This window comes from Rhinoraja longicauda, chromosome 18, assembly GCF_053455715.1.
Source record: "Rhinoraja longicauda isolate Sanriku21f chromosome 18, sRhiLon1.1, whole genome shotgun sequence".
In the NCBI taxonomy this organism is placed as follows: domain Eukaryota; kingdom Metazoa; phylum Chordata; class Chondrichthyes; order Rajiformes; family Arhynchobatidae; genus Rhinoraja; species Rhinoraja longicauda.
The window spans coordinates 6,726,296-6,749,043 of record NC_135970.1 but is presented as its reverse complement, the minus strand read 5'-3'; the positions used below and the strand labels follow the sequence as shown (position 1 = coordinate 6,749,043).

At 42.0% G+C, this 22,748-nt stretch overlaps 2 protein-coding genes across 2 annotated transcripts in view; one reads left to right on the top strand and one right to left on the bottom strand.

Moving 5' to 3' along the window:
• The window catches only part of LOC144602214 (oxysterols receptor LXR-alpha-like), a 442,571-nt gene that overhangs the window by 66,937 nt on the left and 352,886 nt on the right, over positions 1-22,748 (top strand). The gene's annotated exons all lie outside the window — the stretch shown is intronic.
• The window catches only part of LOC144602053 (AP-2 complex subunit alpha-2-like), an 81,518-nt gene that overhangs the window by 10,892 nt on the left and 47,878 nt on the right, over positions 1-22,748 (bottom strand). Inside the window, exons 12-17 of the mRNA XM_078414735.1 lie at positions 22,306-22,403; positions 19,023-19,254; positions 14,626-14,796; positions 10,503-10,631; positions 9,522-9,658; positions 4,505-4,587 (exon numbers count right to left, since the gene is read on the bottom strand). Coding sequence (XP_078270861.1) covers positions 4,505-4,587; positions 9,522-9,658; positions 10,503-10,631; positions 14,626-14,796; positions 19,023-19,254; positions 22,306-22,403 — 850 coding nt within the window. The remainder of the gene's footprint in view (positions 1-4,504; positions 4,588-9,521; positions 9,659-10,502; positions 10,632-14,625; positions 14,797-19,022; positions 19,255-22,305; positions 22,404-22,748) is intronic.

Sequence of the window (22,748 nt, the reverse complement as noted above, 5' to 3'; positions counted from 1 at the left end):
TATCTCTCTGCATTGAGATTGCCTCCAATGATGACAAGCCTCGTTTTTCCAGTGAGGGAGATGCCGCCCCACACCATCACACTGCCTCCACCAAAAGATGTTACTCTATCGGTGCAGCAATCAGCATAGCGTTCTCCGCGTCTTCTCCACACTTTGACCCTATGATCCAACTGCCGTAGGCAGAATCTGGACTCATCGCTGAACATAACGTTCCTCCACATGTTCAGGGTCAGTGCACGTGTTGCCGACACCAGCGCAAACGGGCCTGACGGCGAAGGGCAGTCATGGCAGGCCTCCTGGCAACCCTATGAGACCGGAGATTGTTCCGATCGTTCCGTGCGTGCAGTCTGTTCCGAATTGTCTGGGCAGAGAGCCGTCGGCCATATCGTCCTGCAAACCTTGACTGCAAATCTGCAAAAGACAACCTACGGTTCCTAAGTGCTGACAGGGTGAGGAAACGGTCTTCTTCGGGTGTCGTCTTCTTGGGACGCCCACTTCGCGGCCTGTCTCTGACATCCCCCGTTATATGGAACTTGGCCTTCACTTTGGAGATGGTGCTAGGGCTCACTCCAAATAATGCCGCAACTTGGTTTTGCGGAACACCAGCTTGAAGTTGCCCTATCGCACGGGCCCAATCCAGATCAGTCAAACGTGGCATGCCGATTCTTGGAGCAGACACCTACTGACCACTGTAGCAGGGCCCATGCTCACAGATGCTGCCGATCAGGTGCCAATCAGGCACCTGATTGTCAGCACCTGGTGGTACCAGAAGCTCAAAACAAGAGTCAATAGCAACAGCAGAATAAGTTGTTTGGCATTGGCAGAGAAGATTTGGCAAATTGTTCATGGGCGCAACCCATATACTCAGCTCTGCTGCTCATCCCACAAATGCATGTTCCTTACAAATGTGGCACCATTTAAAAGGGGAATAAACAGGCTTTCCAACGGTATAAGATTTATTGCCAAGAAGCATTGTTACAACAAAGAAATAATCTACCAAACACAAATTTCTTTACTTTTTGTGCTATGTTTAGTTCTGAGTACAAGCAGCCATCTTTCCCATACAAACAGTGTACAGTAGTGGGGTTCTGATAGTTGATGGCATCACAGCAACACTCAACCCAGTCTTGTTGTGACCTCCATAAATTGCTACTTCCATTCGCAGTTGCAGGTCAGGCACTGGGAAGACAAGCCACTTTACCTGCATCTCCGGCAAAGACAACAGGGATGTACCATGTTCACTACCTTAGCCAGAAACTGCTAACCTGCAAAAGACTCTATGAGAAGCGTCAAATCCCAGCACATTTACACGTAGCGCATTCCAGATTATAATCACCGCATAAAAATGTTTTTCCTCACGGTACTCCCTTGTTAGAAGGATCAGGGACCAATGTACAGAGATCTGAATTAAAAAACTAGGATTCCCTCAGTGTTAAAGGCTCAGTGGGGGGTAAATCTTTAGTCATAGAGTTATACAGAGTGGAAACAGGCCCTTCGGCCCAACTTGGCATTCACAAAGGAAACAGACTTGGCTGTTGGAGAATTCAATGATGTCAATGGGTCAGTGAAAGTCTAATGCAGGTCTCTATAAATAAAGAGGGGATATTTTATGCCTTGCTATGATAAATTCCTAGAGCAGGATGGGATGTACATTGGAGGCAAGGGAAGAGATTGCAGGGGCTCAAGCTGAGATTTGTATATCATCACTGGATGCAGGTGAAGTACTTGATAATTTAAAGACAGAAAATGTAGTCTCCTTTTTCAAGAAAGGCAGCAGGGAAAAGCCCGATAACTATAGACCTGTGAGCTGGAAGGGAAGATACAATGAAAATTCTGAGGGAGTGGATTAAAGATCACTTGGAAAGGCAGGAACTAATCACAGACAACCAGCATGACTTTGTCAGGGGCATATCCTATCTGGCCCATTTGATTGAACTCTTTAGTTAACAAAGTCTGTCGATGAGGCAGAACTATAGATATGATTGACATTGATATCACTAATGCCTTTGTCACGATCTATGTTCAATCCATTGTTAAAACAAACTGATTCCAAACCACAGAGCATGTCCACCATAACATTAATATAGTATCACAATTCAATCTTCAGCATACAGAACTGAACAGGGACTCTAGATCCCACATAGGAAACTGGTACGAAACATTAGGGCGCATGGGATCTTTGGAAAGTTGGCAATAGGAGACAGAGGATAATGTTAGAGGGTTGTTTTTGTGATTGGATGCCTATGAATAATGGTCAGTGGCAGGGCCTTTGCTGTTCGTAACATGCGTGAAGACTTGGATGTGAATGTGGGAGGCATGATCGGTAAGTTCATGGATGACAAGATTGACAGAATTGTTGATGGTGTAGAAGATAGTCTTAGGCTGCAGAGAGATACTTACGTGATGGTGAAATGGGCTAAAAATTGGCAAATGGATTATAATCCGGGCAAATGTGAGAAGATGTAGTTTTGGCAGCACTAGCGAGGCTAGGACATGCAACATGAATGGTTGAGTCTTAGGGAATATTGAGAAACACTACTTGTGGTACAAGTCCATTGATCCTTGAAGTTAGCAATGCAGGTAGATAACATGGTTTGGAAGCCACGTGTGATACTGGTCTTTATTGTTTGGAGCACTGAACAATGAATTAGTGAGTTATGCTCCAACTTTATTAAAACTCAGTCAGACCTGAGCCGGAGTACTGCGTGCAGTTTTGGTCACATTGCAATAGGAAGGATCCAGAAATCAGAGAGAATCTAGAGAAAGTTCACTAGGACGTTACCTGAGATGGAGTAGTTCAGTTATGAGAAGAGACTGGAGAAATTAGATGTGTCCACACTGGAGTGAAAGAGGTTCAGAGTGGACATGATACAGGTACAATTATAACAATTAAAAGACATTCAAACAGGAACATATGTAGGAAAAGTTCAGAGGGATATTGGCCAAACAAGACAAATGGGACTACCATGGAGAAGTCTGTGGACCGTAGACTACGGATGAGTTGGGTCTGTTTCTATGTAAGTCTATGAGTTTATGACTATTACTCCTTGATTGAGGAATATACAATTATGAGGTGTATAGATAGGGTAGACCACAGGAAACATTTCCCAACAATAAATAAAAAAGAGATACTTTATGCCAACAAAAGGTATAACTAGATGACATAGATTTAGTGTAAGGGGGACGAGATTGATACAAGGGAGACTTTATTCAACTAGAGAATGGTAAGTATCTGAAATCCACTAATTGAAAGATTGATTGATAGCATTCAAGAATCTTCTACATTGGTACTTGTAGCTTGAGGGTTGTGGACCAAGTAGTGCTGGTGAGATGATGTTTCCACTGGCAGGCATGAACGAGTTGGGTCAAAAGGTCTTTTTCCATGCAGTATGATTCATTGTTTCTATGATTTTATCCACAGCTCTAAAGAAAACAATCACAGTCTCTCCAGTCTATCCATGAGGCTCTAGTTCCTCATCCCCAGCAGTATGAAGAGCACCCGGACCTTCACAACAACCTACAACTACAGCGTAACACCCTGCCGATAACATTAGCTACCTCAGGACCCACGGCTAGGTTGAAAGGAAGTCATCTTTGATGCTAAGTAAATGCTTAACAAGAAAATCCACATGCAGGTACTTCCTTTTTAGTGCCAGAGTTAAACAGCACAGAGATACACCCTTCAGCCCAACTCATCTGTGTTGACCAAGATGCCCCATTCATCTATATTTAGCCCATATCTTTCCTATCCATATGCCTGTCCAATTGTCTTTTAAATGTTGTTATTTAAGCACTTTTATAAATAATCTTGCCATCTTCAAAGATTTTTACATGTATACACTCAAATCTATGCACTAAATGTTATTGGAAATTGCTAATGACTGTGTTCCACATCTACTGCAGTTACTAAATTTCTAGGGTAAAACCTGAGATGATAATCAACTGAAGAGCCCACAAACCTAAATAATTCCCCAACAATTTCACAGATTTTAGCAGCAACTTACATTTCAGCTTATTCCTCCAAAGCACTTCCTGAGCTTACCAACTTACTACCAGTGGGAACCATTTAGTTCACCGGGTCGATGTTAGCTCCCAGCAAAACAGTCCCACCAGTTCCATGAATGGACTCCTCAATCTCTGTACCTCTACAACTCTTCCATGCCCATCAAGTCCTTTTTAATTGATATGTCCAATATAGTTACCGCAGGCAAATCACCTGCAAGCACATGTTTGTGAGGAAACCACAGCACCAGGCAGGAATCCTCATGGTCACAAGGAGAGTGTACAAACTCCAAGTCTCTGGAGCTGAGAGGCAGTAACACCAAATACTAAATAGGTGTGCTACCCAGTGGTGAAGCCAGTCACTTTCTTCAAATGTTTCTGTATCTAACATGAAATTCCATTCAAATAATATGGAAAAATACTTAGAACGTGAAATGGGAAAGAGTAGGGAAAGGATGGATGTTGGGAAGGAGAGAGAAGGAGAGAAAAGCAAAAGACTTACCCAAGTTCTGTCTAAACTCAGATCTTAGACCAATCTGTAAAAGTTGGTTCTCAAATAAGACACCACTATTTTTACAAACAAACCTGAAAAATAGAAGGGTGGGAAGATACAGAGAAACAGAGTGTGTACAGTATTCTAGAGGAATAAGTCTTTTTCTAAGTGCCTTACTTGAAAATAGTCAATGATAGAAAGGACATTGTCTTTATTGATGGGACAACCAGCGTGTGCCCACATGGATCAGACTGAGTGATCAATACAGGCTTCCAGGCTTGAGTCCTGAGAATGGTGATGTAATGCAGAATACTGAGAACACTGCAGTCTCCTTTCTTTCCTGACAACCAAAACCAACGACCAATAAATATGAAATTATTTACACAAAATACTGGAATAACTCAGCAGGTCAGGCAGCATCTCAGGAGAGAAGGAATGGGTGACGTTTCGGGTCGAGACCCTTCTTCAGACTGAGAGAGGGTCTCGACCCGAAACGTCACCCATTCCTTCTCTCCTGAGATGCTGCCTGACCTGCTGAGTTACTCCAGCATTTTGTGTAAATACCTTCGATTTGTACCAGCATCTGCAGTTATTTTCTTACAATAAATATGAAATCATTTTCTCTGCAACCTTGAAGATGTTGACTTTGCTGGGAGATAACTCCAGTTTTAGCAGGAAAGTACCAATTCTTCAGGACCTCAGTCAAAGTGACTGGAATTCCCTTTCCAGGAATCTAGCCTGGTGCTGTTCAACGTCGTAAGCATTTGCCATATGTGACTAATTTGCAATCCAAAAATGGCAAACTGCATTTCTGATTAGTGAATTCAAAGTGAGATATTTATACATTTGGTAGACCTGGCATCTTAAGGTTATCGCAACACAGTGACTGTATTTTTGTGGTATTATCGTGAGTTCTAAAGATAAAATAAATAGGAAATTGTGAATAGTTTATTATGACTTAATTAGTGACTTAATTGCTGGAAATATTTATTTAGTAAATACTTGCATGGGCATAGGTATATGCAAAGTTCTTACTGACAAAACTGAAATGAGCTAAAGTACATTAAACCATCCAACATCTATTCTCAATTGCAGCAGTCATCAGAGATAAAGAATATTCATGGTCATATAATGGCCCAACTCATCCAGAATGACTAAGATGCCCATCTAAGCTACTTGATGCCCATCTAAGTTACTAAACTAATGACTGTGACTTCATTCTATGGCCCTCATGATTTTATACCCCTCTGTGAGATCATCTCAGTCTACTGGGGGGGGGGGGGGGAATGGGGACAGGGGGGTCGCGGGTCAGTGGGGTGCAGGCATCACGGGTAGACGGGGTGTGGGGGGGAGCCCTGTCTTGCTGCACTGGTCCAAACAGTAGTAGTCTTGAACTGTGTCCTACCACACAGCTACCTGGTGATCCCCCTACACAGCTGCCCCTTCTGCCGACTGCCGGGAGGCCTGGAATATAGTCCCATCAAATGATCATCCTTTCTGTTTCTAAATTCTACCCATGTACCTCCTGACTGGGTGATCCTCCAAGCATGCCCTCTTTCAAGAGAGAGTTAGATTTAGCTCTTAGGGCTAGTGGAATCAAGGGATATGAGGAGAAGGCAGGCACGGGTTACTGATTGTGGATGATCAGCCATGATCACAATGAATGGCGGTGCTGGCTTGAAGCGCCGAATGGCCTCCTCCTGCACCTATTTTCTATGTTTCTAAGTGCGGCCTCCCAACATCTTGTCACATTGCAAAATAACATCCTAACTACTATACTCAATGCCTTTACCAATGAAAGCCAGCGTGGCAAAAGCCTCTTCACCACCCTGTCTACTTGCGATGCCACTTTCAGGGAACTATATACTTGTACTCCTCAGTCCCTCTGCTCCCTAACACTCCCCAGTGTTCTATCGATCACTGTTAAAGTCCCATCCTGACGCGACTTCCCAAAGTGCAACACCTCAGACTTAAATTAATTAAACTCCATCTGTTATTTCTAGGCCCAATTACCCAGGTGATCAAGATCTTGCTGTGATTCTTGATAACCTTCTTCACCACCTACGATGCCACATATTTTAGTGTCTTCTGCAAAGTTACTAACCATGTGTTGCACATTCCCATCCAAATTGTGGCTATAAATGACAAACAACAATGGGCCCAGCTCCAACCCCTGGCATACGCCACAAGTACTGGGTCGAAAAAACAACCTTTAACCATCATCCTCTACTTCCTACCATCAAGCTAAAAGGGTATCCAGTTCTGGATCTTCTTGAATCCTATGCTGTCTAATCTTCTAGAGCAGCTTACCAAGTGGAACTTTTTCAAAAGCCTTACTGAATTCCATTTAGACTTTATCTAGTAGCCTGCCCTCATAGGCCTTTTGGCTCACTTCTTCAAAAAAACCAAGTCAAATTCTTGAGACACGGTTTCCTGCACACTGCGCTGACTATCCCTAATCAACCCTCGTACAGTATTTTCAAATGCATTTATATCCTATCCCTCAGATTCCCCTTCAGTAACATACATACCTTAGATGTTAAGCTGACTGATTGATAGTTCCCAGGTTTATCTTCGAAGCCCTTCCTGAATAAAGGCACAACATTAGCCACCCTCTAGTCTTTTAGCGCCTCATTTGAGCCTAATGATAATCAGCCAGGGCTCCCTCAATTTCTACTCTACGTTCCCACAATCTTTATTGGAAATTATTGATCGAAGCTCAGAGATTTATCTACCTTCATATATTTTGAGATGTCCAGCTCCATCTCTTCCATGATGTGGACTAACCCCAAGACTCAATTTGATTAGTCTTCATGTCTTTCTTCTTCTTGGTAAAAACAGGTGAAATATTTATTGAGGACCTTGCCCACCTTTTGTGGTCCACATATAGATGTCCTTTTTAAAAAAATGAGCCCTATTCTCTCGCTAGTTACCTTTTCCAGTTAATGTCAAATCTATTTGGATTCTCCCTGATCTTCTCTGCCAAAGCTGTCTCATGCCTTCTTTTTGCCACCCCAATTTCCTCCCTAAGTATACTCCTGCATTCCTATACTCCCTCAAGGAATTTGCTTGATCCCAGCTGCTTGCACCAGACCTGCGCCTCCCTTTTTTTGCTGACCAGAACCTCAATATATAGTCATCCAGGATTTCCTCTTCCTTTTTCTTCATGCTAACAAGAACACCAGACCTTGAACCCTCATTATCTCATTTTAAAAATCCTCCCTTTGAATTCAAGCATTCTGCTCCAATCAACCTTTGCAAGTTTCTGTCAAATATCCTCTAAACTCACCATGCCCCAATTTAGAACTTTAAATTGTGGACCATTTCTGTCCTTTTCATAATTATTTGAGAACTAATCAAACTCTGGTCACCAGTCCCAGGGTCATCCCCTACTGACACTTTGGTCACAGGCCCCGCCCTATTTCCCAAGAGTCTTTCTCATAGGACCCTCTACATATTCCTGAAGACATTTTTCTTAACACAATCAACAAGTTCCACCCCATCTATGCCCTTTACACTATGGCAGTCCCTAAGTTAGAAAAGTTTAAATCTCCTATGAGCACCCTGTTAGTCTTTCAACTTTCCATAGTCACCCAGCATATTTGTTCCTCTAATTGACTATTTGGGAATCTATAGTTAAATTGGATTAAGGTATTCATCCCCTTGTTTCTCAACTTCACCCATAAAACCTTGTGGGATGATCCCTCAGTAATTTTATCTCAGACTATTGCTGTAATGTTCTCATTAATCAAAAGTGCAACTTCCCCTCTCTTTCTTCTGTCTTTATCCGCTGGTAGCACCTGTACCCTGGAATATTAAACTGCTAGTCTTGTCCATTCTTCAACCACATTTCTGATATGATTATTATGACCTCATCGCACAGACCCATCCACACTCTGAGTTCATCTGCCTTATCTGTCAGGCTTCTAGCATTGACATAAATGCAATTTAATCCAACAGTACTTTTTCGCTCCATGCTCTGCTCTTGCCCGATTTGTTTACTGAACTTGCTGTTATTGATCTCCACATCAACTTCTGGCCTGTCATCTACCTCACTACTGCTTTGAATCCCAGTTCCTTTCCAATCTAGTTTAAACTCTCCCTCGTAGCACTAACAAATCTGTCTGCCAAGATTTTGGTTCCCTCCCAATGCAAGTGCATATCTGTCTCTCTTGTACAGGTTATTTTTGTTCCAGAAAATATCTCAGTAGTCCAGAAATCAGAATACCAGGCCTCTGTGCCAACTGTTCAGCCATGCATTCATCTGTCCTATTCTCCTATTGCGACCATCCCTAGCACGTGGGACTGGGACTAATCTAGAGATTACTACCCTTGAGGTCCTGCTTTTTAACCTTTTGCCTAACTCCCTATATTCACTCTATCAGACCTCATTCCTTTTTCTACTTGTATCACTTGTGCCAATGTGCACAATGAGTTCCAGCTGCTCACCCTTTCCCTTGAGAATATTCAGTAGCCACTCAGACACATCCTTGACTCTGGCATCTAAGAGCAAAAACACCTCAAACATGACAAACAAGGTAGTTGCTGGTGTCTGGTGCAAAAATAGTGGCCCACTGGATAGCATTTCTGCCTCACAGCTCTAATGACCCAAATTCATTTATGACCTCAAGTACCATCAATGTAGAGTTTGCATATTCTGCATGGGTGTCCTCCAGGTGCTCTGGTTTCCTCCCACCATTCTTAAGACATACTGTTTGGTTGCTTAATTTGCTATTGTGAACTTTCCTGAGTGTAGCTGGGTGGCAGGAGAAATTGAAGGAGCTTGGTTGCTGGGCATAAGAAAAGAAAATGGAGTTAGTGTAGCAATTAGTTGATGGTTTGTGCAGGGATTAGGTGATGGTAGTGGCTGATGATTTATGCAGACACGGGGAGCCGAAGACCTGCTTCCATGCTTTATATATCCGTGAGAAATTCCAGGATAACCAATTGAGAGTGTGTGCAATGTCATGCAAGTAACTTTCAACCTAGAATCTTATTAATTGAGCAGATAGTTGAGAATTGATACCTCACAAAATTGGCTTCAGTACCAGGCACATGAGAGATGACCCCAGCATCTATGTCCGACAATACGTCCACCAATAAATCACCTGCAGACTGAACTGATCTAACATCCATGAGATCAGTTGATGAGGAATGGAAGGCCTGAAGTAAAAACACACGAAGGATTACAAAAGATGTCACAAAATTCACTGCTTGTAATGAGAACTGGAAAACTATGTACAGTTGCTGTATAGCACGACAATCTACTCAAACCAGTTTTGAAGGCTCAGAATTATCAGCAATTTGTCAGAACGTAATACCTCAAGGTTATAATATTTAATCAGCAATTTAGAGTACATGAAGGAGACTACATGCACATGCTAGAATCAGATAATCAAATTATTGAATTAATCTACTTTCAGCAATTTTGAATGAGAGAAATATTCACCATTAAACTATGATAAGTTCCTGCAGCTACTTGCCGAGGCAGGCAGTTGAGGGATCTGAAAAATGGGCTCTCACGCTGTGTATTATCGCTCATCACCACACTGGCAGCTCAGAACCTGTGAGGTGGCTTGAATCGTCATCCAGCAGATTCAAGAGTGGGACAGCTTGTCCTGCATGCCAGGATATTCCTTCTACTTAAGGAACACCAGTTATTTCCAGATGTCCACAAGCACAAAGCAAGCAACACACATCACATGGCCTGTCAGCAGTACAAAATATGGTCCTTCCAAAAATAACTTTAAAAAGGCAATAGAGAGCCACACAGCTTTTTCCGGTTCTGATTTTAAAAAGTCATCGATCTGAAACAATCATTCTCATTCTCTCTTTCCTGTCCTGTTGAATATCTCCAAGATTTTTGTTTAAATAATAAAAACAGTAACTGAGAAATCACAGTGTCAGTCAGTTTGTGTGAGAGTCTCACAAATTAAAAACCGGTCAACCAGGTCTCTGCGGAATTCATGCAGTCACAAAACTTAAAGAGAACCTCAGAAGTGTATACTTGAGCTCCTGGGTAAACAAATGATGGAGCTAGTGAGTGAGGGGTGTTCCTGTGAGAGCTGGGGCGAGGTCTGTTCATTGCAGCCAACTGCAGAGTCAGAAGCTCATGGGATCGAGGTTGGGGGTTGTTCTAATGGAACAAACAAAACAGGTAAACTGTTTTAGCAATAGCAGGGAACAGTCAAATGTACAACATTTCAAAAGAATTGAGAAATAAATACACAACCACGTTCATTTTGGATACAGGTTAAGCTGTTCCACTGAACACATATAGGCTACCTACAGTGACATTAGACACAGAAGATAGCCCCCTTCAGACTGCCACGACAATATTTATCAGCCAGATTTAGAAGAGTAGTTGCAACTTCAGCATTATGTTTTTATTTTCATTCAATCATTCTACTTTGAGGTTTCTTCATGGAATCACGGAATGGTTGTAGTCAGAAGGAAGCATTACATAGAAACATAGAAAATAGGTGCAGGAGTAGGCCATTCGGCCCTTCGAGCCTGCACCGCCATTCAATATGATCATGGCATTACAAATGCAGGAGTGGGTCATGCTGCTTTGTTATGGAATAAGGTCATTACATTAGTACCACTTTCATGTACTCATCCCATTTTCTTTTATTCCCTTTATATCTAAAACCTTTTGCATGATTTAAGCTATTGACACCACACTATGGCTCTGTGTGACCTCAAGATCATTTTCTTTCAGATATTTATCCAGCTCGTTTTTTAATATTACGTTTGTATTTGCCTCCACTACTATTCTTGAGTATGCAAACTCAACCCCTATCCAAATCCCATGTCATAGAACACAGAGCAGTACAGCACAAGAACAGATCCTTCGGCCCACAATGTTTGTGCCAATCACGATGCCAAGACCATCACTTATCTACCTGCATATAACCCACATCCCTCCATTTTCTGCATATCTATATGCCGGTCTAAAAGTATTTTGTTCGGAGATACAGTATGGGAACAAGCCCTTCGGCCCACCGATTCCATGCCAACCGAAGCTCACATGTTCACACTAGAGTTATGTTGTCCCACTTTAGCAACCACACTCCATACACACTAAGAGCAATTTACAGAGGCCAATTCATCTATAAATCTGCACGTCTTTGGGATACGGAAGCAAACCGGAGCACCCAGATGAAAGACATCGTTGCAGGGAGAACGTGCAAACTCCACTGCTCACAGTCTGAATATTGTCCTTCACTACAACTCTTTGTTCTCTTGTCAGTAGGCCAGTTCCAAATCCATATGACCACGTCCCTGATGATCCAATGCATCTTAATCTTGTGGAGCAGCCTACTATAGGGAACTTTGTCAAATGCCTAATTAAATCCATGTAAACAACATCCACTGCCCTAACTTCATCGCTCACCTTCATCACCTGCTCAAAAAACTTGATCACGTTAGTAAGACAAGACCTGCTGTATATAATGCCATGCAAACTGTCCCTTATTAACTCATTCTCTTCCAAATGCGTGTGAAACCTATCGAGAAGAATCCTCTCCAATAGTTTGCCTATCACTGACGTGAGGCTCACCAGCCTTTAAATCCCTGGATTCCCTCTACTTCCCTTCTTAAATAAAGGAACAACATTAGTTACTCTCCAGTCTGCCAGGACCTCACCTGTGGCTAGAGAAGGGGCAAAGTTCTTTTCAAGGCTCCTACAATCTTCTACCTTGCCTCACTCAATAAAATGGAATAAATCCCATCTGGTCCTCAGGATTTAGCCACCTTAATGCTCTTCAAGACACCCAATACTTCCTCCTTCTTAATAGACTACCCTTACACATCAGTATTCTCCACCTTGATCTCACTGCCCTCCAAGTCCTTCCCCTTGGTAAAAACAGATGCAAAGTATTTGTTTCGTATCTCACCTACATTCCCAGACTCCGAGCACAAATTCCCTCCTTTGAGTGGTCCCACCTTCTCCCTGTTTATAATATAGGCATAAAAACATTTGGGATTTTCTTTAATTCGACTTGCTAAAGCTACGTTGTGGCCCCTTTTGGATCTTCTAATTGCCTGCTTGAGTTCTTTCCTCCTTTCTTTATATTCCTCAAAGGTCCTGTCTGATTCCAACCTCATAAACCTTGAACGCACTTCCTTTTTCTTTATCACTTTGGCTAGTTCCATAATCACTTTCATTTTACCAGTTCTCAACTTCTCAGCTCCTCCATCAATAGGAACTATTTCCCTCCATCTGCTTTATTGGTATCTTTAATTATTTTAAAAACATCTCCAATAGAGCCCCTTGCAAATTGTTCTATTCCACAAAGAAGAATATCAGCTTAACCAGTTCTGTTGGCAGAACTAAAGTGCCTCATTCCTCGATACATTTTAGTCCATCTCTTCAGCACCCACTTCAGTCTCTGGATCTTACCTGTAACGTTCACTTTTAGACTCAGAGTCATAGAGTGATACAGTGTGGAAACAGGCCCTTCAGCCCAACGTGCCCACACCGGCCAACATGTCTCAGCTACACTAGTCCCACCTGCCTGCGCTTGGTCCATATCCCTCCAAACTTGTCCTATCCATGTACCTGCCTAACATTTCGCATTATTAAATGTAATCTGCCTCCAAGTTGCCCGTTTCACCAATCTATTTATATCCCCTTGGAGACTTTGCTATCTCCCTCAGTGTTTACTCCATCCCAGGTTTCTATATTCTGCATATTTGGAAATTCCTGTGCAACCTAGTTGAATTATATTCGTGTTCCAGAATCTGGATGGTGTTGGAAAGGCCAGCAATTATCACCCATCTCTAATTGTGTTTGAGTAGGTGGTAGTGAGTCACCTTCTTGAACCTACAGTGCTTCAAAACTGCTCTTGGGTAGGGAGTAGGGTTTAGACCCAGCAATGATAAAGAAACAGCTGCCATCTACAATAAACTATATGATATCAAGACTTTGTAGAAAATAGTAAAATGATTAATCTGTTTGATGTCATATCTCAAAGTAGTTGAAGTCAACCCAATGGTTATGATGTCATGGATTTTCAAAAGATGTTGGATAATGTCACACATTTGAGGTTATGAAACACATGAAACTGGAGCACATGAAACTGGAGATAATATATCTCAACATAAACTGAGTTGGTAAAGATGTGGAAAGTAAAATGTAGAAACAACAGATCTTTGCCAGGCTGGAGGCTGAGACCCCAATTATTCACAATCAACAATATGGCTGAAGGGATGAAGTGTAATATTTCCAAGTACGTTGATGACATGAATGTGGGGCTGCGAGACATGATTTAAAGAGGCTTCAAGAAGAAATAGAGAAGCTGAGTGAATAGGAAACAATATGACACATGTAGGATAATCTGGAAAAATACAAATGTATACATGGTTGAAAACACAGAAAAGGTGAATATATTTTAAAGGGTGAGAATTGGTGAAGATGTTCAAAAGGGGCTGGGTGTCATACTTAAAACTATCATGCCAGTGCAGCACACATATGATATATTAGCCTTTGTTACTGAAGGATTTGAGTTCAAGAGTAAAGATTTCTTATTGTATTTTTATGGGAACTTGGTGAGAGCAAAGATTGTCTTACTGTAGTTATTTAGGGCCTTTATTTTGCTGAAATTTGATACTTTCAACAAAGATTCAGTAGAATGGTACCTGGGATGATGGGTCTGCTGATTGTGTAGGCTAGGCATATATAGAGTTTAGAAGAATGATAAATGAACTATTGAAACTTACAAAAGTCTTGAAGGGTTTGACGGGGTATTTATAGGATTGATTTTCCCTGCATGAAAGGGTGCAGAAGTCAGGGGATAGTTGCAGTGGCATTTAGGAGTGAAATGAGAATTATTTTTTTTCAGTGAAAGGGTGGGGAACAATTGGGATGTTCTACCCTAGAGGGTGGTGTTGGGTCAGTCACTGATGTCTTTCAAAAAGGAGATAATAGATCTCTGGATGTTATCAAGGGTTATGCAGATAAGGATGGAAAATGGCATTGAAATGATAATCAGCCATAATCTTGTTGAACTGTGAAGCAAATGAGAAGAGCTGAAACATCCATTCCTGCTCTATTTTGTCATATTTCAAATAGTTTCTCTATTGAGCCAGGTGCCAGAACACGATGACAGATTGTTATTCCCACGTACCAGGCCCTTATTTGCCACATTGAGTTCAGGACCACCATTGACATCAGATGTCGGCTCCTTTTTTGCATCCTCGAGGTTAGTTAGAGGGCTGGATTCCTTCTTCTTTTTCAGCTTGGCGAGTATTGAAGATTCCCTCTCAGGGAATGGTGGCATCTCCTCCAATACAGTTGCCTAGCAGCAAACAAACAAGTCAGCTGGTGAGAGTCAAAATCTACAAGTATACCCAAATTACTCCAAATGCATGGCAAAGTCGGTAAATGGTAAATATCAATTGGTAAACTTCAGACTGAGACCCAAATTCTTCCAGGTGAACATTACACCATGCTGAATAGACCACTATTACTGCTTCAAGCTGAAACTGTGCTAAAATGGAAATGGACTGCATTTGGCTTCAACCTATGATTATTGATCTGGATTATTACACAGTGTTTCCTGTTTTAAAGTTCTTGATAACACTGCCCATTTCTTGCACTCAATCCCTTCTTCCAACTACATTCCATGCCCCCATGCCTTGCTTTATCTTTATTCACACTAATTTAAACTACTGTTGATCCTCCACCAGCTAGGTTTTGCTTTCTGTTACTAAAATCTCTAATTTCAGTACCAATTCCTGTTGCTTCCATCCTCCAGCTCCCATCCTCCAGCTCCCATTACAATCTCCAACAATTCTCTCCCTCTCCAGTACAGCGTCAGGTCCTCTGAATCAAGAAGAAAGTTGAATTTAGATTCAGAAGGAAGAGAAGCAGTAACAGAACATTTAGCTCCAAATTCCTTCTTTGTCACGTAATTATCTGACCCAGTAGTTCACTGCACTAAGCCCATATCCATTGATTTCTTTAACATCCAAAAATCTAATTATCCCACATTTGTGCTCAGAGACTATCCCTCTTGGCCAGAAAATTCCAAAGACTCACTAGCTCTGGATGAAGGCCTTTCTCTCATCTCAGTCTTGCATGGCTGACCTTTAACTTTAAGACTGTGACCCTCTGGTTCAAAACATTCCAGTCAAGGGAAACATCATTCTTGCTTCTACTTTGACATACCTCATAAGACGTATGTTTAAATGAGATCACCTCCCAGTTTTCTGAACTCAATATGCTTTATCTCTTTTCACAGAACAAAAATTCACCCTGGGAATCAAACAGCAAAAATCACCCTGGACAAACACAAAAAAAAGATTTGAGTAAAAAGATGGAAATATGGATCGGATATCTGTGGGAATAAAATAGTGGAGGAGTGGCATGATGATAATGCAATTAAATTTTCATTGAGGGAAAGGATATGGAAAGAGCAAAATGTAATTTTCATATGGGAATAAGACTATCTTTACAAAATTTGAAATGATTTAACAAAACTGAAGTAGAAACAACTGCTTGAAGGTAAGTCAATTCCTGATAGAGACATTTAAGCATAATAAAGTGAAAGTGGACAGAGAAGCGGCAGTTGGAATATAGTGCAGCAAAGTGTGAAGTCATGCATTTGGTAGTAGGAATAAAGGCGTAGAATATTTTCGAAATGGGGAGAGAATCCAGAAATCAGAGGTGCAAAAGGACTTGGCAGTGCTGGTGCAAGATTCCCAAAAGGTTAATCTGCAAGTCGAATCGGTAGTAAAGAAAGCAAACTCAATGCTAGCATTTATTTCAAAAGGGCTTGTACACAAAAACAGGGATGCAATGCGGAGGCTCTATAAGGCACTGGTAAGGCTGCATTTAGAATATTGTGAGCCATTTTGGGCACTGTACCTAAGGAAAGATGTGCTGGCTCTGGAGAGGGTCCAGAGGAGGTTTACAAGAATGACTCCAGGAATGAGTAGGTTAACCTATGATGAGCGTTTGTCGGCACTGGGCCTGTACTTGCTGGAGTTTAGAAATATGAGGAGGGACCTCATTGAAACATACAGAATAGTGAAAGGCAAGGATAAAGTGGATGTGGAAAGGATGTTTCCACTTGGGAAAGTCTAGGATTAGAGGTCATAGCCTCAGAATTAAAGGACGTCCTTTTGGGAAGGAGATGAGGAGAAATTTCTTTAGTCAGAGGACTAAACCTGTGGAATTCTTTGCCACGGAAAGCTGTGGAGGCCATCAGTAGATATTTTTAAGGCAAAGATAGATAGATTCTTGATTAGTACATGTGTCAGAGGTTATGGGGAGAAGACATGGGAATGGGGTGAGGGAGAGATAGATCAGCCACGATTGAATAGCAGAGTAGACTTGATGGGCCAAATGGCCTAATTCTACTATCACTTATGACCTTCTGACCTTATTATGGGAGGGGGGGAGGAGAACACCATCAGATGCTGGAAAAATCGGTGTTCAACCTGTATTATATTTTGAATAATAGTGCGGCCACCAGAAGTTAATTGATCTTTCTCACAACTGTTTCTTATCAACCAAAGCAAACATGAGGAAGGAAGTTATGTTCAAACTGTAAAAACCAAGGAAGATAAGATAGGCTGGGGAAGTTTCATGAAACAATGGAGGCACATGACAAAAGTATATGGATCAAGATAGATGGGTTAGGAAAAATTGATTTCCTTAACCAGGGGTATAAATTTTGGTTGGAAGGTGTCGTAGAGCAAAGGGATCTAGGAGTGCAGATGCATGGTTCCTTGAAGGTGGAGTCGCAGGTAGATAGGGTGGTCAGAAAGACGGCACATTGGCCTTCATAATTCAGAGTATTTAGAAGTTGGGAGGTCATGTTGCAGTTGTAGAAGACGTTGGTGAGGCCACATTTAGAGTATTGTGTTCAGTTCTGGGCACAATGTTATAGGAAAGATGTTAAGCTGTTCAGTTACTTGCTCTATTGTTCCCGGCAATATATATATAACAAATATAATGTTTATGTACATGATTACAATCAAGGCATTCACAGTCTACAGATAAAGAATATTAATCAATACAGGTGTCAGAGGTTATGGGGAGAAGGCAGGAAAATGGGGTTAGGAGGGAGGGATAGATCAGCTATGATTGAATGGCGGAGTAGACTTGATGGGCCAAATGGCCTAATTCTGCTCCTACCACTTATGATCTTATGACAGGCATATCCTTAATTATTGACTAAAATTTGACCCGTCCTATTTTATGAGTCATAAAGTTAGTTCCACTTCAGTCCAACTCATCCCATGCTGACTATGGTGTCTTTCAGAACTACTCTCATTTGCCTGCTTTTGGCTCATAGCCCCCTAAACCTTTCCGATCCATAAACCTGTGCAAATGTCTTTAAAACATTGTAAATGTATCCTTATCTACCACTTCGTCTGGCAGATAATTCCGTATATTCACCACCTTTGGTGCAAACATCTTGCCCCTTAGGTCACGTTAGAATCTTTCCTCTCTTACCGTAAACCTATGCCCTCAAGTTTCAGACTCCCCAACAAGATTGGTCAGACACCTTATTTATGTGTCTCACAATTTTATAAATCTCTATAAGGTTACCCCTCAGCCTCCTTCACCTCAGGGAAAGCAGTCTCAGCTTATCCTTATAACTCAAGCCCTCCATTGCCAGCAAAATCCTTGTGAAACTTTTCTGCATCCTCTCTAACCAAAACACATGCTTTTCAAGAAAGTTTTGCTCTAGAAAACTAATTTCGATATACTCAAGAATTCTACTATGGATTTGAGCCGGTACAGACAGAGGCAATGGAAGCGGACGGAGCAGGGATATGGAAACCGATTCAACAAAGCAAAATATTTGGGAAGAAGTCCGAAACTAGTCAATGTGTACAAACAATTAGATAAGAAATTACAACAGAAGCCTGAACATTGGAAAAGATAACAGTTTTTCATACAAGAATAGAAGCAAGCATTGTGAAAGTGGGTGGATATATCCTGGGAGAGTTTGGTAATCTTATTGCTGGTGATCCAAGATCCAGGTTAGTTCAATTCACTTCCCTGGCTAACCTTTATAAAGCTACTAGACCAAGTGGACCCATTGGGCCCAAACCTCTCCTGCATTGATGCAGCACCCTCTCCTCTCCTCCCCCCTCTCTCCACCCTCCCTTCCTCCCTCCCTCCCCCTCCCTCTCCTCCCTCCCCTCCTTTTCTTGAAACTATGAAAATATCGAACATTGACTTCTCCAACTTTAGATAGTTCCTCTGTCCCTCTCTTCCCCTCCCCCTTCCCAGATCTCCCACTGTCTTTCTGTCTCCACCTATATCCTTCCTTTGTCCCGCCCCCCTGACATCAGTCTGAAGAAGGGTCTCGACCCGAAACGTCGCCCATTCCTTCTCTCCTGAGATGCTGCCTGACCTGCTGAGTTACTCCAGCATTTTGTGAATAAATACCTTCGATTTGTACCAGCATCTGCAGTTATTTTCTTACTCTAAATCTTTAAAGAAGGAAATCATTATATAAATGTGGTGCAACAAAGATCACATATTCAATGTTGTTCTACCTACCAGAATGGGAGTGCTTGCTATGGAACTGAGTCTCAGGTACTCAACAGCCCGTTGCTGCAGTTCTACATCTGCATTCCTCAGCTGGGTGTCACTGCGAAGCACATCTTGGATGGTAGATTTAATCTCAGGAAACAGGTTCACAAACTTAATGTAAGTGGAAAGCAGAAGAGCTCGCGTGGCCACACTGCACAGGTGAAACTTAGAGTGAAGCAAGGCGAACTGTACTAAGGGGCTGAAAATAAAGAGAAACAACTTTCACAGTCGCAGAATATTCCAAAGTCCTTTACAGTCAATGCAGTACATGTTGAAGTATAAAACATCCGTAAGGCTGCAAATATAGCAGTCACATTCGAAAATCCCACAACTATGAGACAAATTATTTTAATTACTGGCTTTGAAATATGTGTGGCAGGCCGCAAGCAAAAACTGCTCTTCAAAAATCATAGTGGAATTTTCATATCCACTTTAGTAGATAGACTGGATCCAGGTTTAATGCTTTATCTAAACATGGAACCTTGAAAGTGCTGCATTGAACACGTGTGGCACTTTAGACTCAGAGTGAAACCTCAACTCATAACCTGATCCAATAACACAAAGTTGAAATGAAAAAAAGTTGACTTGTAGAATGCTCCTTAAAGGTTGTGACCATACAGTTATTTTACAGCCCCTCGTAGTTTCACACAGCCTGATAACTTACATCTGAACTTTACACATCCCATCAAACTGCAGAATCGAACAACAATGCCTGCCCATCATAATAGTGCAAGGAGTGGGAAACTGGCCAATCCAGGACAGAGATGTCCAAAAGTCAATATGACTTATGGGCTATTAGTTGGTGTGAGCTTGTTGTTGTGTTGCTGCATGTGGCCTCAATGACCCAGGATAAGAGACAAGAATTCATTATGAACCATAATCCAACAAGGACCAATTATTAGACAATAATTTTATAGCATCCACAAGGGTAGAAAGAAATTAACAGTTTCTCAGTTGCCTGCTCCACTAAGTAAATATAGTTAAAGCCTTGTTCGATTAGATCAGTCTAAAAAGGTGGAGCTGGCACAATTAATAACCTTTTAGTCACAACACATACTATTGAACTTGAACACCGAGCTAGCCCTATAAAACTGTACACCTATTACACACCAGAAAGCTCCAATGCCGACTGTTCACAAAGCCCACTCTGCTACCCCATTCCCTCACCTTCAACCTACACATCTAAACGATTGTTAAATAAAACACAATCATGTGTATTGCTGCAATAACAGAAAGTGCTCAGCTGGTTTTCCGAGTGGCTCCTTGAGTGGAGATATCCAGAGAAGCGTGGATTAGGCGACCGCATCACTGAATATGTGCTGTTTGCCAAGAGAAGATGCTGCCTGCCCTGCTTAAATTCTGCCTGACCCACTGAGATTCACCAGAGATGCTGCCTGACCTGCTGAATTACTCCAGTGCTCTGTCTCTTTTTCTGTAAACCAGCGTCTGCAGTTGCTTGTGTCTACTCGATATGAACTCTCTACCTTCCTTTCTTACCATTTGCACCCTATTGTGTTCTCCATTTATCACCTCCAGTCTTGGTTACTATCTCCACCTTTCTCTTCCCCACCTGATTCATCTGCCAATCAGCCCTCCTATCATTGGCCACCTCTCACCCACTCCTTCCGCTCACCTCTTTCTATCAGTTTATATTCCCCCTTACTCCATCAGTCTGAAGAAGGGTCCTGACGTGAAATGTCCTCTGTCCATTTCCCTCAACAGATGTGCTTGATCCACTGAGTTACTCCAGTACTTTGTTTTTTTGCTCCAGGAAGGAAACATTGGATTATATTCAACATTGATGATCTGAGTCAAATAGCATTTTCTGTGCAGTGACTTTATTGTTTGCAATTCCACACGATTATAACCTTTCCATTCCATTACCATGAAATGAGAGTTGAAATGGAGTTCATCCTCAGACTGAATCTTTCCATAGTCCTCAACAGTTAAAGATAGTAATTTTTTGTGAGACAACTATTGTCTAAACTGTCATGTTATCTGTTACTTTGTTTTTATTGGCTCATTTTAGAGCACAAATGAGCTACTATCGTCACCAATGTCTAATGAAAGGAGGATGATAGCTCCTTGCATTCACAGCAATGCTTTGGCATATGTAGAAGGATGAGGATGAAAGGGAATTGCAACTCCCATAATACATTGTGGGACAGGCAGCATCTCTGGAGAGAAGGAATGGGTGACATTTCGGGTCAAGATCCTTCTTCAGTGAGTAACTTTCGTCAGAGAGAGGAGGAGAAAGTACACCAAAGGGTTTTGATCCGAAATGTCACACATTCCTTCTCTCCAGATATGCTGCCTGAACAAAGCTAAGTTACTCCAGCATTTTGTGACTATCTTCCCATAATACACTGATGATAGAACTACCCCGAGTGACCACAGGCAGTCGACTGTGTTTATTCACAAAATGCTGGAGTAACTCAGCAGGTCAGGCAGCATCTCAGGAGAGAAGGAATGGGCAATGTTTCGGGTCGAGACCCTTCTTCAGACTGAACAGCCAACTGACAATTAAATTACAATCCAATGCTGGATAGCTTGTATCAGCCAATGGCAATATGTCCGACAAAACGCAGGAGCAATCTCAACAAATAATGTTTGTACTTGACTGCTGTGATCTGATATCCATGCCCAAGTCATTGGTACTCTGCTAATTTCTTTAAATGACCAGTCTTTCATTCTGAATTTGCCTTGGATTATAAAGTCTAGTAATGGTGACCCTGCACATTAGTAGTGGTGCCCATGGATCGAGGGAAAGACTACACAAAGCCACAACAAATCTATATACTAAAACGCTTGTTTGTTTGTTTGTTTGTTCCTGAACTACAGCCAAAACGGTACACGATAGCATGACAATTTTAGGCCCACCTTACTCACCGTCGTCCCCTTAGTGCTAATGGTAGAAGTTTCATTGAAATCAGTGTTATATTTTTTAATTTATTCACATTTTAAAGTTTAAATCTATCTCCGAGAGAGGGAGGGGAGGGGGGGGAGGGAGGGGAGGGGAGGAGGGAGGGAGAGAGGCGGGATGGAAGGTGGGAGGGGAAGGGGAGAGGGAGGGGGGTGGGGGAAGGAGGGGAGGGATGAGAGGGAGGGGGAGGGAGGGAGGAAGGGAGGGTGGGGAGAGGGGGGAGGAGAGGAGAGGGTGCTGCATCAATGCAGGAGAGGTTTGGGCCCAATGGGTCCACTTGGTCTAGTAGCTTTATAAAGGTTAGCCAGGGAAGTGAATGGAACTAACCTGGATCTTGGATCACCAGCAATAAGATTACCAAACTCTCCCAGGATATATCCACCCACTTTCACAAGATTCTCGTGGCAGGCAGAGGCTTGCAGGGCCTGTCAAGAAATAATACACAATAACTTCAAACTCAATGTCCCACAAGGAGGTTAATTCCCGGGATGGCTGGACTGTCATATGTTGAAAGAATGGAGCGACTGGGCTTGTATACACTGGAATTTAGAAGGATGAGAGGGGATCTTATTGAATTATAAGATTATTAAGAGATTGGACACGCTAGAGGCAAGAAGATTTTCCCCAAAGTTGGGGGAGAGCAGAACCAGAGGACACAGTTTAAGAATAAGGGGTAGGCCATTTAGAACGGAGATGAGGAAAAACCTTTTCACCCAGAGAGTTGTGAATCTGTGGAATTCTCTGCCTCAGAAGACAGTGGAGGCTGATTC